We start from the raw sequence: 17,144 nt of genomic DNA on the forward strand, positions 1-17,144 counted from the left end.
ATGCTTCTAAATATCACATAGACCAAAGAACACTCAAAAGTAATTTTAAATATTCTGGAAAAAAATTATGAAAATATAATTTATTAAAGTTGTGTGATGCAGCAAATCAGTGCTTAAGGGAAATTTATAGCATCAAATGAATATATTAGAAAAGAGGAAAGATCTAAAATCAATAACTGAAGCTTCCACTTGACGCAACTAGAGAAAGAATAGCAATTTAAATCCAAAGCAAATAGAAGAAAAAGGATAACAAAAATTAGAGCAGAAATTAATGATATTGAAAACAGGAAATCAATAGGAACTCAATGAAACCAGAAGTTGGTTCTTTGAAAGATCAATAAAATTTATAAGCATCCAGGCAGGTTAACTAAGAAAAAAAGAGGTAAGACACAAATTGCTAATATGAGAAATACCCCTATGGGCATTAAAACGATAGTAAAAAAATAGTATGAACAACTTTGTCCAAAATATTGGTAACCTAGAAGAACTGCAACAACTTCTTGAAAGACACAATCTACCAAAACCAACAGGGATAAATAGATAATCTCCATAAACCTATAACTATTAGAGAAATTGAACCAATGCTCAACAACCTGCTGAGAGAGAACACCAGGTTCAGACAGGTTCACTGGTGAATTCTACCAAACATTTAAGGAAGAAATTATACCAATTTTATACAGTCTCTCAAAAAAAACAACAAAAGAAGAGGAAGGAATAATTTACCCCAAATTCTACCAGCATTACCCTAATACTAACACCAGGCAAATATATTACAAAAAGGGAAAACTGCAGATCAATATCTTTCATGCACATAGATGTAAAAATCCTCACAAAATATTAGCCAATAAAACCCAACAATGTATAAAAATTATACATGACAATCTAGTGGAATTTATTCCAAGTATGCAAGACTTCAACTTTTGAAAATCAATTCATGTAATCTATCACATCAAAGGGTAAAGAACAAAAATGATATGATCATATCAATAGAGCAGAAAAAGTGGCAAAATTCAACACCCATTCATGATAAAATCCATCAGAAAAAGAATTAAAAATACATTTGTTCACAGATGACATGACTGTTCTTGTAGAAAATCTCAAAGAATCAACAAAAAACCTTGAAACTAATAAGCAATTATAGCAATGTTGCAGAATATAAGGCTAATTTACAAAATTCAATTTTTTCATATATATCAGCAATGAAAAATTGGAATTTGAAATTAAAATCACAGTACCATTTCTATTAGCACCAAAATTGAAATATTTAGGTATAAATCTAACAAAATATATACAAGGTCTATATGAGGAAAACTATAAAACTCTGATGAAAGAAATCAAAGAAGATCTAAATAAATGGAGAGATATTCCATGTGCATGGATAGAAAGACTCAATATTGTCAAGAAGTCAGTCCTTCCCAACTTAATCTATAAATTCAATGCAATCCCAATCAAAATCCCTGCAACTTATTTTGTGGATATCAGTAAATTGATTCTAAAATTTATATGGAAAGGCAAAAGACATAGAATACCAACACAATTTTGAAGAAGAACAACGTCAGAGGACTGACATTACTCAATTTCAATATTTTCCATAAAGCTACAGTAATCCAGACAGTGTGGTATTGGCAAAAGAAAAGACAAGCAGATCAATTCAACAGAAGAGAGAGGCTAGAAATAGACCCATACAAATACAGTTGGTTGTTGACAAAGGAGCAATGGAGAAACGATAATCTTTTCAACAAATGCTGCTGGAACAACTGGTTATCTATATGCAAAAAAAAAGACAGAATCTAGACACATATCTTACATCTTTTACAAATATTAACTCAAAATGGATGATAGATTTAAATGTAAAAAGCAAAACTATAAAACTATAAAACTCATGGAAGAATACATAGTGAAATATCTGTGTAACTGTGGGTTTGGCAAGGACTTTATAGATACAACACCAAAAGGCGATCCATGAAAGAAAATATTGGTAAGTTGGAATTCATTGAAGATAAATCTCTGCAAAATACTCTGTTAATAGAATGAAAAGACAGGCCAGAAATTGAGAGGAAAAAATTTGCAAAACAGACATCTGATAGAAGACTGGTATCCAAAATATACAAGGAACTCAAAATTTAACAATAGGAAAACAACCCCATTAAAAAATGGGCAATGATTTGAAAAAAAAAAGCTGACCAAAAAAAAATACAGATGGAAAATAGCATATGAAAAGATGCTTAACATCATATGTCATTATGGAATTGCAAATTAAAACAACAGAAAAGAGCCAAGTTAAGCTACATGGACAAAAAAAGGTCTGTGTCCATGGTGATTGAGAGGGACAAGGAATAGATCATTTGAGCTGCACAGGCAAGGGATATGCCGGTGTAAAAGTTCATGTTCATGTATGTGGGAGGTGGGAGTGGGGTTGGAGCAGAGCTGGAGGTATGATGAAGCAGCACAGTTGTTTTGGTATCCCAGGCTTAATGAATGAAGGTTATTTGGTTCTGAAATTTAGATTTCAGGGGTAACTCAGGGTTACATAGGTGCTACTGGAGGCACTGGGGAGTGGAGCCATGGCTGTTGCGATCTGTTACACTGGAATCCATTTTAGGATGAAGCAAATACTGCTTAGCAGTCAGACAGATGTAGGTCAGCATCCTTTTAATCTTTCAATCATTTTTTTTGCTCCCTGACTTTAAAACTTAACCTTTCTGAGCTGGTTTCCTAACTGCTATGTGAAGGTAGTAATAGCATATTTTGGTAATAGTCCATACTGTCCAGTATTATCGTGAGCTGATACATATAAAGAGCTTAAAATTGGGCCTTTCTCGGTTCAATAAATGTTAATCAGTATAGTGCCTGTTCTGTAAATGAACTAACAATAAATTGTCCAACAGGTATTTCAAAGTCTCACAGTAAAATCTGTCAGCTATTGGTAAATCCACTCCTCTGTCAGTAAACATCTTGGAATCAAGATTCCACCACATCCAGAATTATCAGAGAAGCTTGTGCTGTATGATTTTGGATATATCTGTCAACTTTTAGGATGAGATTGAGTAAGAAAGAAACTACAAGTAAATGCAACCTCAAGAACAGAGATTTCTTTCTGTTCGTTTCTACTGGATCTCTAGCGCTTAGGACAAAGTAGGTGCTCATAACTGTTTGCTGAATGAATGAAAGGCACCGGAGACTTTAAGAAAGAGAAGGAACAGTTCAGGGAGGCAAAACATTCACACATACCCCCACAGATCCCAGCAGTGCTCAGACTCCCTTCTTCAAGCCTGGCATTCACCCAAGAGAGTACACTGTGAAATAAAGAAAAAAGAAGTCTACAATTCAGCTAAAGTTATTTAAACAGCACAGTAAAAGAGGCCTTCCTCTGAAAACTGACATCCATTGTCTCCACATACTATACAGAATCATCTCCAGATGGGTTTTTTTCCCCTGTCACCCAAATATTGCACAGTTATAATAAATATCTAAAAACAAATAAAAGCTGATATGAGAATTCATGGTAAGAATATGATTCCCTTTTCATCCTGGAAAACATCAGTGATTTTAGCGAATAGGGACTTTCTCCAAGCAAGCCTCAAAGACCACTGCAAAAATCTCCCTTCTTTAGAAAACAGAGAGAAAAGGATTGCTGGACAGGGTGGTCATAGTGGTGAGAGATGAGCCCCAAAATTGATCCACCCAGGGGCTGAAGCCCCAGTAAATAAAGCCAAGGGGAATGGACTTTATGAGGATGGTGAGTGAATTTGGTCCTGGAGTTTGGAAATCTGAAAAAGGGTCTCACTGGTCTAAAATAAAGGTGATGGCAGGGCTTCATTCCTCCGAGGGGGTCTGGGAAGAATCTGTCTCCTTGCTTTTTCCAGCTTCTGGGGCTGCCCGCATTCCTTGGCCTCTGGCTTCCTTCCATCTTCAAAACCAGCAAGGGGCCTGTGGGCCTGTGAAGTCTTTATCATGCTGCTTCACTGTGACACTGATTATTCTGCCTGCCTCTTCCACATTTAAAGTACCCCTGCAATTGCGTTGGCCAGGAAAAGCAAGTGCATTCTTATTTTAAATTCAGCTCATTAGCACTCTTAATTCCATCTGCAAACTTCATTCTCCTTTGCCACCAAACGTCACATATTTACAGCTTCTGGACAACAGGACAATTACGTCTTTGGGGGACCTTTATTCAGCCTACCTCAGTGAGAGGGCCATTTACTTGGGTTTGAAAACGGGCAACAGTGTCAGCAGGTTTGTACTCATCCACAGTTGTGCTTAACCACCCTTGCTCTGTTTGCCACATGGAGCACAGAAAGGAGGGGCCCAAGACTAGAGGAAGCATGTAGGGGTGAGGGAAACAGGATTCAAGAACCACCAGGTTTCTGTCTTGGGGAAGTGGGTGCATGATGGGGCGTTCTCCAGGAATGATTGGGGAAACTACACAGGTGTGTAGGGCAGGTGGCTGAGATCCAAGCTGATTGTAAGCTCTGCCCCATTTCCACACTGCCAAAGATCAGGAGAGCTGGGATGTGACCGCCACAGAAGAATTGACAGAACAGTGGAAGAGAAGCCAGGCGCAGCCCTACCTGGTGCCTGACACGTGGCAGTGGGGCAACAGAGAAAGAGGCTTGTATGACCCGGTGCAGGGCCTGACAGGGAAAGACCTCTTTCTTGGGCAGCTGTGGGGACCGCGAAATGGTCCAGTGTGTTACCATTTCGAATGAGAAAGAAAGCAGTGTGGCAGAAAGAATGAGTGACTGTGGGCGCAGACCAGCGGTTTGTTCGCTGGAGTCAGAGGTCTAGGTGTGACTTCCTCTGCAAGAGGGACAGTGGTGAGGCCTCCATTGGACCCCCTCCCACCTCCCTCCTCTCTGCAGCCGCCAGAAGCAATGAAAGAACTTGGGAGGGGTCCCCAGAACCTCAGGGGCGGTCTGGCCTTAAATGGCCTCTCGCCTCCCCACCTGCGGTCCTCAGAGCCCCTCTCCCATCAGCGTCCCAGAAGGATGGCGGGCGCGAGGGGTGGGAGAGGTGGGCAGCCAGGGAGCAGTCTGCGGGTTCACACACACACACACACACACACCCACTCCCACACCGCCAGACGGGCTGTTGGTATCCATCCGCTGCTCCCTGCGACGCGGCCCCTCCGGACCTCCCGATCCTGGCCCCCAGCGGCCCCCACCCGCCGGTCCCCTCTATTGTAGTGGCGGAAAGGAGGGGGTGGTCGCCACGTAGGTGGCCGCGGAGGTGTAGTGAGGCGGGCTGGCCTCCGCCCGCCCCTTGGCGGGAGCGCCTCCCGGCCCCGCCCCCTCTGGGTCGGAACTACGGTGGGCCTGGGAGGGGGCGTCGAGCCCGTTGGTGCCGTATCCCTCCGCCCCCCTTCCCGACACCCCTCGCCGCGAGCGGTTGGTGCCGCAGCCTGCGCAGCCCCTGCCCGTTTTGGTGCAGCGGCGCGGGGGGCGGGCCGCCTGTGTGCGAGTCGGCCGCACGGAGGGCGGTGGGCAGGCGCGCGAGGCGCTCGGAGAGGAGGGCAGGCCGGCGGCCTGGGCCTGAGTCGAGAGAGGCAAGTGGGGGTGTGGTGGGGGCGCGGGGGTGGCCCCGCCGTTACTCGGCGTGCAGCCCGCCCTCCAGCTGGCAGCCTGGCGAGGAGCCGCCGAGGCGGTCGGAGCCGGTCGCCGAGAGCGGTGCGCAGCGGGCCAGCGCCGGGAGAGCCGTGGTGCTGCGGCGGCGGCGAGTGGCGCGGGCCGGGGCGCGGGGGCGCGGGGGCGCCGGAGCGCCGGAGAGGCTGCCGAGAGGCTCCCGGGGCTCCTCTGGAGGCGCCTCCCGCCCGCGCCCCGCAGCCGGCTTCCCGGCGCCGCGCCCCGCCCTCGGCGGTGTCTGTGCGGGGAGAGGGCTGGGGGGCTGCTGCGGGCGAACGGCGGGGCGGGGGCGGGGGGCGCGGGGAGGCCGCGGGGCCAGGGCGGGGGGCGCGCGAGCTCGGCGCCGGGTCGGCGGGAGCGGGCCAGTGGCGCTGGGTCCTCCGGGCCCGGATCGTGGAAAGGGGCCGTGGGGCCCCGCGTCCGGGGTGCTGTCGCTTCCCACAGGCGCCTCGTTAATGCCGAAGTCTCCTGTCTGCGCGGTAGGTCTGGCGACTTGAGGCTGCAGGGTGCATCTCTAGCGGAGAGGCTTGCGACAAAGCAGGAGCAGGAAAATAGCCTGGATTTGTGAAGGTGTGTGGGGATGGGACGGTGGGCAGACGCCATTGACTGGAGACCCGAATGGGGGTGGGCTGACTGCGACCAGAGCAGGTCAGGCATCCAGGAATACCTCCTAGAAGTTCTCTCTCTACCAGATTTCTAGGCACTTCCTTTGCCTTTCTACATTATTTGCATCCAAAATTGTAGGCAGGAAAAGATGGGCTTGGAGATGACAGTCAGACAGAAGTCATAATTACAAGTACCATTGCACAACCTGTTTTCTAGAATATGCGGGCGCCATTCCCCCAATTTATGCTGCGCATGCAAAGGGACGTGGTGCACCTAGTGGTGAATCAACGGAATTGGAGAGTGAGCAATGGGAAGAGTGTGACGTCAAGAGAAGATGTCATTTTCTAGAACCCTGAAACAGAGGGCCTAAATAAAACGACAATATTCTACCAAGAGGACTGTAAATGTTGAACGACAAATAACTTGTGGATTCCCATGCTTGGTGTTGGTCCATCCACCAAGCACTCAGTTGCTACCATGGTCTCCTGACTGCCTTACCTTTTTGTCTGTTTGTCCGTAGGCCTTTTTCAAGGCTGGTCACTTCTGCAGGAAAGGAAAGGAAGAAGACACTGGCTCAAATTTCTGAAGGTTGGTGTGAAGAGGGGCAATGCAGGGGACAGCTATGGAGTAAGATCGTGGCAGGTGTCTTTGATTCTCTTGCTGTGTGCTAGATTTGCACAATGCTGCAGCATCCCTTGTCCATTTCCTGCAGGAGGTATTAGGAATATTGGGGTGGGTGTGGATTGGGCTGTGAATGTGAGCAGAAGACTTGAGAGCAGGGACCAGGATACAGGAAACATTAGACAAATTGGACCCTTAAACCGAAAGGGAGATGTTTACAAACGTTAGGGGTCAGGGTGTCTGTGTGTCAACCAAGTATTCAATCTCCATTTTTTCCTGTGTGTTTACGTGTCTGTAGGGTGGCCTGCTGTCTGCTATAGGGCTTAATATCACTGGAACAAGGCAAGGAGGGGGAATTGCCCCACATCAGTGCAGGTTGGTATGAGAGTGGGTACACCTTTAGGCCAGGAGTGGAGGCCAACACAGGCCCCGGAGTGATTAGGCTCTAGTCTGGAGGTTCTCAGCCTCTCCCATTGCCAATACACTTTCTCTCCAACCTTACACCTGTTTTGTAGCAGGCAATACTGTGGCATCTCTAGGGGTGAAGGGTGTAGGCCAAATAAGGCTGACAGAAAAACTTTGTTATAGTCTGACTGTCTCACCAAGCATTCAAGGTCCAGTCTCTGAGTCTCTGCATGGAGTGACACAATTGGAAGAGACTCAAAGTCTCATGTCATTCTGTCTCCCCAGATCCACCTCCAGTGGCAGCTCTGGTGGTGTTGGAATTGCTGCTGACTACCGTCCTCCAGAGGTCTGCACCCACCTGGGAACCATCCGTCCTCCCCCAGCTTGGTTGTGCTTCTGCTGCACTGTCTGTAATATTGGCTGAGGCTGGGCTTGAGGAGGAGGCTGGTTGACGGCTGGACTGGCTTGACTCTAACTCATTTCCTACTGTATCATCTCCTGAATCGCTGAAGGATCAGAGTGTGAAGATACAAAACTCACAGATCTGTGGTAGAGGCTGAGACTGGGGTAGGAGTATTTAACTGAGCCTTCTCTGTAACTTGTACTATGACTGGGGCCGAGATTGAGCCTGGTGCCCAGGCCAAGCCTGGAAAGAAGGCTGGAGAAGAGGTTGGGGGTGGGCCTGAGAGAGAGAATGAAATCCCACTGGTGGTCAGACCCAAGGTTAGGACCCAGGCCCAGGTGATGCCTGGGGCCAGGCCCAAAACTGAGTCCAAGGTTATGTCTGGGGCCAGGCCCAAAACTGAGTCCCAGGCGGTGGCTGGGGCTAGGCCCAAAACTGATTGCCAGGCAATGGCTGGGGCCAGACCCAAAACTGAGTCCCAGACAGTGGCTGGGGCCAGGCCCAAAACTGATTGCCAGGCAATGGCTGGGGCCAGACCCAGAACTGAGTCCCAGGCAATGGCTGGAGCAAGGCCCAAAACTGAGGCCAGGGCAGTAGGCGGGGCACGTCCTAAGACTGAGGCCAAGGCAGTCCCTGGGTCAAGGCCCAAGGATGAAGCCCAGGCGTGGGCCCAGACTGAGTTTGTGGCTGAGGCAATGTCACAAGCAGAAGGCATGTCCCAGACCCATGCTGTAGCTTGGCCACTGGTTGGTACTGAGTCTGGGTCAGTAGTTAAACCTATGGCCCTGTCTGTGGACAGGGAGCTGGTCAATGTGGACAGTGAGACTTTTCCTGGCTCCCAGGTTCAGACAGGAATCCAACCCTGGTTTGCATCAGGGGAAGAAACTAATATGGGGTCTTGGTGCTATCCAAGGCCCAGGGCTAGAGAGGAGGCCTCTAATGAGTCTGGATTCTGGTCAGCAGATGAAACATCTACGATGTCTTCTTTCTGGGCTGGAGAAGAGGCCAGTATCAGATCATGGCCCAGAGAAGAGGCTAATACCAGGTCCAGGCACAGGGCTAAACATCAGCCTAACCCCAGGTCCAGGCCCAGGTCCAAGCAAGATCCCTATATTGATTCCTGGTCTGGATCTGAGGAGGAGTCTGGCAACCCCTTCTGCTTGTGGGCTGGAGAAAATACCAGTAACTTGTTCAGGCCCAGAGTCAGGGATGAGGCAAATATCAGGTCCAAGCTCAGGACAAAGAGAGAGGACTTCTTTGAATCTGAGTCTGAAGACGAGTACTATAAGGAGTCCTGGTTTTTGCCTGGAGAAGAGGCCAGTAGTAGATTCAGGCCCAGAGACAAGGAGGAGCCTCATACTGTCTTAAAGCCCCGGGTCCAGAAAGATGTTAATAACAGTGATAAGGTCAAACAAGAGCCCAGGTTTGAGGAGGAAGTCATTATTGGGTCCTGGTTCTGGGCAGAGAAAGAGGCCGGTATGGAAGCTGGGGCTTCGGCCATCTGTGAATCCAGGCCAGGGGCTGAGGAGGGGGCCATTGGCGGATCCTTGTTCTGGACTGAGGAAAAGTCCAGTTTAGGGGCTGTGGCCAGAGAAGAGGCCAGGCCAGAGTCTGAAGAAGAGGCCATATTTGGGTCCTGGTTCTGGGACAGGGATGAGGCCTGCTTTGACCTAAATCCCAGTCCTGTGTACAGGGCTAATTCCAGGTTCAGAGATTCAGTTGAGGAGGAAGTTAATGTATCATCCAGACCCCAAACCTGGGAAGAGGTCACTGTTGAATTCAAACCTGGTCCTTGTCATGTGGTTGGCTTCCCATCTCCAAGCTCCTTTAGAATTTCTGATGAAGCAGCATCTGTATTCTCTGAAATGTTTGAGGGAAAGCCCAAGAATGTGGAACTTACCCCAGAAGGGGAAGAGCAGGAGTCTCTGCTTCAGTCTGATCAGCCTGAGTCTGAGTTCCCATTTCAGTATGATCCGTCCTACCGGTCAGTCAGGGAAATTCGGGAGCATCTTAGGGCCAGGGAGAGTGCAGAGCCTGAGACTTGGTCCTGCAGCTGCATACAGTGTGAGCTTAAAATTGGTACTGCAGAGTTTGAAGAACTCCTTCTATTAATGGACAAAATTCGAGATCCTTTTATTCATGAAATATCTAAAATTGCAATGGGTATGAGAAGTGCTTCTCAATTTACCCGAGATTTCATTCGGGATTCAGGTGTTGTCTCGCTTATTGAAACCTTGCTCAATTATCCCTCGTCCCGAGTTAGGACAAGTTTTTTGGAAAATATGATTCACATGGCTCCACCTTATCCAAATCTAAACATGATTGAGACGTTTGTATGTCAAGTGTGTGAGGAGACCCTTGCTCATAGCGTGGGTTCCCCTGAGCAGCTGCTTGGATTAAAGATGCTTAGACACCTCACTTCAACTACTGACTACCACACGCTGGTTGCCAATTATATGTCTGGGTTTCTCTCCTTACTAACCACAGGCAATGCAAGAACAAAGTTTCACGTTCTGAAAATGCTATTGAATTTGTCTGGAAATGCTATGGTGGCAAAAAAACTATTCAGTGCCAAAGCTCTATCGATATTTGTGGCTCTCTTTAACGTAGAAGAGACAAATGATAATATTCAAATTGTTATTAAAATGTTTCAGAATATCAGTAATATTATAAAAAATGGAACAATGGCTTTAATTGATGATGATTTCAGTCTTGAGCCGCTTATTTCTGCATTCCATGAATTTGAGAAGTTAGCTAAGGAACTACAAGTCCAAATAGACAATCAGAAAGATCCTGAGGTGGGACAACAAAGCTAATGTGATTAACCACCTGCCTCTGATCAGCCTTATGTTCCCAAAGAACCCTGAGTAGTGTTTTGGTCTTCACAGTCTGGTTTTATGTGTAACAGATTTTTAATTCTGATGTTAACTTTGTCCAGTCCTTGCTTCGAGCTGGATTATTTCGTGGATGCCAAATGAATATTAAAGCTGAAAACACATTTGTTGATATTTGTCTTGCTGTCCAGATTGCAGTATTTTTTCAGTATTGAGCTTCCGATGAACTGAGTCGCCTATGTAAGCTATCCTGCTCTTCGTTGTTTAAACATATGGTTCTCTATTCGAGTCTGTGTTTTCAATAAAGTTCTATGTGAAAACTGGCAGAAGTGACACTTATTCAGTTTAAAATACAGGTGGAGATACATTGTGCATATTTACAAACATAATGAATAGTATAAAAAAATACCCTCATTGGAAAACCCCATTCCTGAAGCTTAAGAAGGAAGAGATTACTGTGGGCTACAGTACTTGAGGAATGATTCAGAGAAAAGGAACCCACTTAAATTGGTCACTGAAGGGTAAGATAAGACAAACAGTCATTCCTGGAGGTGAGCAGTGGTGGTGAGAAGAAAGGGTGTAATTGGAAAATCTGTTCTAGTAGTATGGATCTACCCTGTCTGCCTGAAATAGGTGAGACAAGTTTAATGAGGGATGCAGTTGGAACGAGGCCAGTTTGGAGAGCTAAGTCTGCATATCTGCACATTTTACAACTCCTAGTGCAGGTGTTGCTTCAGTGCCACCTAATGAGTGAAAGAGTAAAATAGCACACCAGTTAAATGGAGTCAGGAATAAGATTTCCGTTGTGATCCTAGTCCAAGGAAATACCATGCAGCTATTAAAAATAATCTATTTATTGGCATGAAATGATCCTGATGCCTTTATATTTGGTGAAATAGGGAAGAATGTGACATCATCTATGGAAAACTAGATCCCATTTTAAAAACTTATGTGTAAATAGACACAATTTCTATGCCATTACAATATGACTTTCTAAGAAACTTTATATATTCCATAGTCTGGAATAAAATATACCGTGCTAAAAAAATTTTCAGAGACAGGCGTTGGGGAGATAAAAATAAGAAAGGAGTTTTCTTTTTGTGAGGAAGATTGGCCCAGAGCTAACATCTCTTCCCATCTTCCTCTTTTTGCTTGAGGAAGATTGTCTCCAAACTAACATCTGTGTCAAGCTTCCTCTATTTTGTCTGGGACGCTGCCACAGCTTGGCTTGCCGTGCTAGGTCCCTGCCTGGGATCCAAACCTGTGAACCCCAGGCTGCTGAAGCACAGCGTGAACTTAACCACTATGCCACTGGGCCTGCCCCCAGGATTTTTTCTTTTAATATGCTTACATCTAGTGCCTCAGGTTATAGGTGGACATGTTGGAAAGGATACAGTTATATAAATGAATAAAATAATGTGTTAAAAAGAATTTTTAGAGATAAAATCATTTAGAAAAGTTGGAAAAGAATGAGACCAGAAAGATTAGCTTCTTAGATGAAAGGTTTTAACGAAAAAAAAATTACCAAGGATGCTGAGTTTTATTTTAGTCTCTTGATTGTACAAAGATGGAAACTTATTTACATAACTATTACATTTAAAAAGTCATATTTCCCTTTGAAGAGACGACAAAGTTCTAGAAGTAGTGGTGATGGTTGCACAATATTGCCAATTTACTTAATGCCCCTGAATTGTACACTTTAAAATGGTAAGTTTTATGTGTATTTTCCACCATAATAAGTAAAAAGATCATACCACATCTTCAGACAGAATTGTAGAGGTCAGAGAGAGAGTTGGTTTGGAAAGGGAATCAAGACTTGTGGGAAATATCATGTTTTATTATGCCTGTCAGACATGGTGAAACTGTTATTTGTTTTGTCTGAGGATGCTGTTAATTTTTGAAAAGGTAGAACTATGGCTTGTAAATTAGAAATGAATATGTGAAAGTTTTTTTCAACACAAACAACTGCTGAGATTATAAAATGATTGAAGGAGATACATATGTATGCAATACACAATATAATCAGACGAAATATGTATGTTACATCTCATATACATATAAAATTAATAAATGTTATTAATGATAAAATTAATAAGTGAATCATTTCCATATCCATTGGACAAAATATCTACAAGTTAGCTTCTCAGGGTTGAAAACTTGATCAATAGAGAGGGAAGCCCAGCAATGCACTGAAATAATATGCAATAATCTAAGTGGTCTTTATCCAGGTTTTGTATAGTTTTTCTGACAGTGCAACATGCTCTATTTTCCTACCTGGTTCTAGTAGTCAAGGTTTATGGAAGTAGGGCAAAGTGGCACTTTTGCCGCCTCCTTTCACAGAGGGCAAGTGTTAACAGGGATCATCCTGGTGGTAGAAATTGGAGTTTGAATGTTTGGTTTGCCTGTCAATATTTTTCAAGACAGAGCGTGTGTGTGTTTGTGTGTCCCAAGTTTATACAGGATATTAAAAGTCAGTTGTCTCCAAAATCCTCATGGAGTGTTCCTCGCCAGCCCTGTGCTCCTGCAGAGCAAGGCCTAGGGCTAGAAGCTTTGGCTCCAAATCCAGCCTGCCTTCCAGCTCTCTGTCTTCACTGTGGTCAGGAGCTTCAGGTTCTTCTAGCAGGCAGCTCAACCCCAGCGGCAGAAGATTCTGCTGTCCCGCGCTGCAGGGCTGCAGCACCCAAGCTGAGCGCTGGGTCATGTGGGGCTGACGGCGGGTCATGTGACCACGCCCTCACTTGGGCGAGCAGAGAGGTGCGTTGCTTGGAAAAGGGAGAGGAAGGACACACACCTGACGACTGGCCAACTGCCATGGGAGGAGTGGTAGGATGTTGTGGTGGATGGGTGCGTCTGTGTGCTGCACTAGGCTGAAAACTAATGTCTCAGTCCACCAGAATTAGGGCATCTGTTAGTAGAGGAAACAATCCCTCAGCCCATTGCGAGCGTCTTAGCCAGGGTCTGCCTTTTGTCCAGGAGCTCAAGAGGCAGGAAGTCTGCGGGAGGCATCCGTGGAGAGAAGCAGCGGCCACTGTTGGAGGAGGTGGGTGCGAGGCCCAGAAATGGCATCCGTGGGAGGTAGGGGCTGAGACCAGATCCGGGTGCAGGAGGTGCCTGGGACCCTCCTGCTCCCTCCTGCCTTCTGAACACCCTTTCCCCCACCGCCAGGCTACCAGGTCAGCGCTGTGTGACTGTTTTTCTTTGTGTGGGTGGGAGAGGTGGACACCTGGAGGGAGTTGGCTTCAGGGGAGCCCAGAGAGAGGAGACGGTGAAGTGACAATTCGTGAACACCCAATTCGAGTACGCCCATGGCGCTGGCTCTGGAAAGGCAGGGATGGGGACAGAAGGGATCTGTGAGCTACACTACTGCTCCGTTCCTCCCACTTTGTTGGCCCTCACTCTTGTCTGTCTTCCAGACAGTGGGGATGGCTGAGCTCCATGTTGTGGACCAGTTGGGGGTGAGGGGGGTGATGAGAGGGGAACAAGACTAACTTACTCCAGGGCTCCAGCTGCCTGGAGATGCAAGAGAGGAATGAACCTCAGTCTGTCCAGCTGTAGGGAGGGAAAGAGGCGACAGATTCAGGAGGAGGGAACCTAGATGCTTTGGGCCCTTCACATAAGATTTGTCATTGGATCCTGGGAAGCTTCTCAACTCCCAAGAGGATTCCTGGATTTTATCCCAGGCAGCAGCTCCCTTCCTTCTAGGAACACAAAAGTTCCTACTCCTTCTGAGGCTCCCTCCCCCTGCTGTCCTAGCCTCAGAGGAAGGTCTTTCTGGGAACCACCTACAGAAACTGCTGTATGGATGGTTTCACATTTTCCCCTCTGCAGACACTTTGCTGTCTCCCTTGTGTTTTGCTCTCTGCTTACTTCTTAGGAATTGTTCCTTTGCTCTTGTCGGGGTGGAGAAAATCCTCTTTCTACTGTTCTTGTGTTCTTATGGCTGGACTAACAATAAAACTGACACAAGACTAAATTGACAGGAGAAAACCCGTTTAATACGTACATATTAGAGATCATAGAAAAATGATGCTTGGAGAGTGAACACAGCAGGCAGTATACATCTTTTACACAAAGAAACAAATTTGTGAGGAATGACAGGACAAAGAAGCTTAGATATGAGGAATGTAAGTAGTGAGGAATTTCAGCAGAGTTTAGGCTTTATGTAGTAAATTTGCAAAGTTTGTTGACGCAGGCTTCTCCGCCCAGAGTTCCCTCGCTCAGGAGATGAGGATTCAGGGAGAGCGTCTTTCACAGGGGAGATGTATTTACTGCTTCCAGGGGGAACAGAGACAGGAGGGTCAGAAAGCACTTTTTGCTTCTCAAGTAACTTTAATTCAAAATAATCAATATGCTATTGTGGGATATTTTGGGGTGGCCTGCCCTGGGCCCTAACAGTCTCATCCTAGGTAGCAGCCCTTGCTATGTCCTTGGCCTCTTTCTAACTGAAAATTCCTCCCTCATGTATCCACTGGATACCAATGCAGTTTAGGAAAGTGTCACTAAGATGTAATGAATTTTCCTAAGCCCACTCATGTCCTTATTTTTATACCTAGTATAGAGTTGAAACTATGCTGAAATACTACCTCAGGCCCTCCTGTTTACATTTAAAAGCTAGGATTGAGCAGTGGGCAAATTACAGATGTTGAGGCCTAGGACTGCCTCTTCTCTCTTACCTGCTGCCTCTTTTATTATTTTCTTCCCTCCACTCTCCAGAATTCTGGTAATATAAGTATTGGGACCAATGTTCAGGTTATGGAATTTCCCCTCAAGCTCTGTTGTCTCTTGTCTGTGTCTGTTTTTAGAGTTTGCCAAAAGAGAATACCTCAAACATGGTGTGGTATGAGAAAAAATATATCTAACCTTTGTCCTGGGTTCCTGGCACAGAGCTTCAAAAGGCCTTGTAATTTCCTGAGTGATAGGCGTGTTTTTGTTATGCTAATGAACTGACTTATGGTGGGCCCCTAGATAGCTTCAGGATGTGGGCCAGTCACCAGAAGGACCAACCATATGATTAGAGTTGGAACCTTAGGCCAACCCTGAACTCCAAAGAGGGGAGGAGGGCTGGATTTGGTGTTTAATCACATGGCCAGTGATTTAATCAATCATGCCTAGGTAGTGAAATCCCAGTGAAAACTCGGGCTCAGTGGAGCTTCCTGGTTGGTAAACACACTGATAGCCAGGGAGGGTGATGTGACCTGAATCCTTGGGACGAGGGCATGGAACCTGTGTGTCTAAGACCCTCCCAGACCTTGTCCTATGTATATCCTTTATAATAAATCTATAATTCTAAGTATAGCACTTTTAGTGAGTGCTTCTAGTAAATTCTCAAACTTGAGGGGGTCATGGGAACCTCTGAATTTATAACTGTTCAGTCAGAAGTCTGGTTGGCCACCCAAGAGTCCTAACTGGCATCTGATCTGAAGTGGGGGCAGTTTTGTTGGGGACCGCACACTTAAACCTGTGGAGTCTGATGCTTAACTCTAGGTAGTTGGTGTCAAAGAATTTATGTCAGAACAATGGTGTCACGCATCCCTATTTTTAGCAGCCACCCCTAGATTAAAGTCTGTAAACCTACCTCTGATCCTATGCGTCATACGTGAACAAGTTAAAATGAAGGAGGCAGAGCCCACCAATGTATTATGGGTGAAAAAAGCGGCATCTGTTTTTGTGGCATGCATTTGCAATTTAGATGATTTTTAAAGTTCTTTATAACTCTTTTTTCTTATCAGAGCTTCCTCAGCCTAGAATTCCTCTTGGGAGTACTGCGTTTATATTTGTGGAACTTCACACTGTGGCCTGACCAGATACCTCTTAAGTCCCAGGTGCATCCTGAAGCAGATACTTAACCAATTCATGCCTGTGGATTTTTTCAATCTCAGCCAAAGGGCAGGGTAAGGGGGGGGGGAGGGGCGGGCGGGGGTGTGTTTTGTCTAAGCATGAAGATGATTATCCCTTTTTGATCACTCCTTGGGTAGGACTTGTAGGGGCCAGGATCATCCCTCAGTTCTTCCTGGCATGTAAAGTAAAAATCTCATCACTCATATGGCCCTTTTGTTTCTGACCCTTTTCTGGATATATATTATGGGCTATCTCGTAATAAATAGAATGGTCTGTTCAGATGTCACTTGACTTAAAATGTTGCTGCCTGGGAATAAAATTAGAGTGGATTTGTCATCTGTCCAGTCATGAATGAAAGAAAGGTATCTTCTTATGGCACAGCTGGAATATTAGCACCCACTGACCCTCTACTCTGCCCTCAATTTCAAAAGAGCAACCTCCAATGGGGTCTCATCTATACAGTACTATCAGGTTCCCTATGGGGGGTTTCAAGGCCCTGCACCCTTCTATACAATTCCACCGTTCAATCTCCATCTCCCAACACATTCTTCTAAGCCAGGGCCAGAACTAGAATGAGATCAGGATACAGTTTAAGGAATCACTCACTCTCAGGTGCCTCACCCTAGTCCAGGCCCTGCTTCACTTGCCTGCACTCAAGCCACATTGGACTGCCTGCTATTTCCCACCCCAACTATACTCTGTGTGTTACTACTTCTGTGACTTACCCCAGGCTGTTCCCTCAGTCTTCAGTGCTCTCACAATCCTTTCTGTGCCTATGGGAAATATATTCATCCTTTTAGGCTCAGCTTAAATGCT

At 45.9% G+C, this 17,144-nt stretch overlaps 1 protein-coding gene and 1 long non-coding RNA gene across 9 annotated transcripts; both read left to right on the forward strand.

Moving 5' to 3' along the window:
- The first annotated feature begins 5,066 nt into the window (after window positions 1-5,066).
- GPRASP2 (G protein-coupled receptor associated sorting protein 2) lies at window positions 5,067-10,816 on the forward strand. 8 transcript variants are annotated; one of them, XM_070605036.1, is made up of 5 exons: window positions 5,067-5,545; window positions 6,105-6,191; window positions 6,748-6,815; window positions 7,147-7,223; window positions 7,539-10,816. In XM_070605036.1, the coding sequence occupies exon 5, from the start codon at window positions 7,860-7,862 to the stop codon at window positions 10,470-10,472; it is 2,613 nt and encodes an 870-aa protein (XP_070461137.1). In that variant the 5' UTR covers window positions 5,067-5,545; window positions 6,105-6,191; window positions 6,748-6,815; window positions 7,147-7,223; window positions 7,539-7,859; the 3' UTR covers window positions 10,473-10,816. The 8 variants fall into 8 exon arrangements, with proteins under 8 accessions (XP_070461137.1, XP_070461141.1, XP_070461139.1 ...); XM_070605038.1 differs by having other exon boundaries at window positions 5,268-5,545; window positions 6,444-6,815; XM_070605037.1 differs by having other exon boundaries at window positions 5,541-5,666.
- A 2,397-nt stretch (window positions 10,817-13,213) lies between these two features.
- On the forward strand, window positions 13,214-16,662 carry LOC103566144 (uncharacterized). The gene is made up of 3 exons (XR_548430.2): window positions 13,214-13,313; window positions 13,464-13,530; window positions 16,220-16,662. It is a non-coding gene; the product is annotated as an uncharacterized lncRNA (long non-coding RNA).
- Window positions 16,663-17,144: the final 482 nt, after the last annotated feature.

This window comes from Equus przewalskii, chromosome X (assembly GCF_037783145.1).
Source record: "Equus przewalskii isolate Varuska chromosome X, EquPr2, whole genome shotgun sequence".
In the NCBI taxonomy this organism is placed as follows: Eukaryota; Metazoa; Chordata; class Mammalia; order Perissodactyla; family Equidae; genus Equus; species Equus przewalskii.

Bases quoted from the DNA above. Each gene is read 5' to 3' on its own strand.
- GPRASP2 (XM_070605036.1), top strand. From the start codon at position 7,860: ATGACTGGGGCCGAGATTGAGCCTGGTGCCCAGGCCAAGCCTGGAAAG.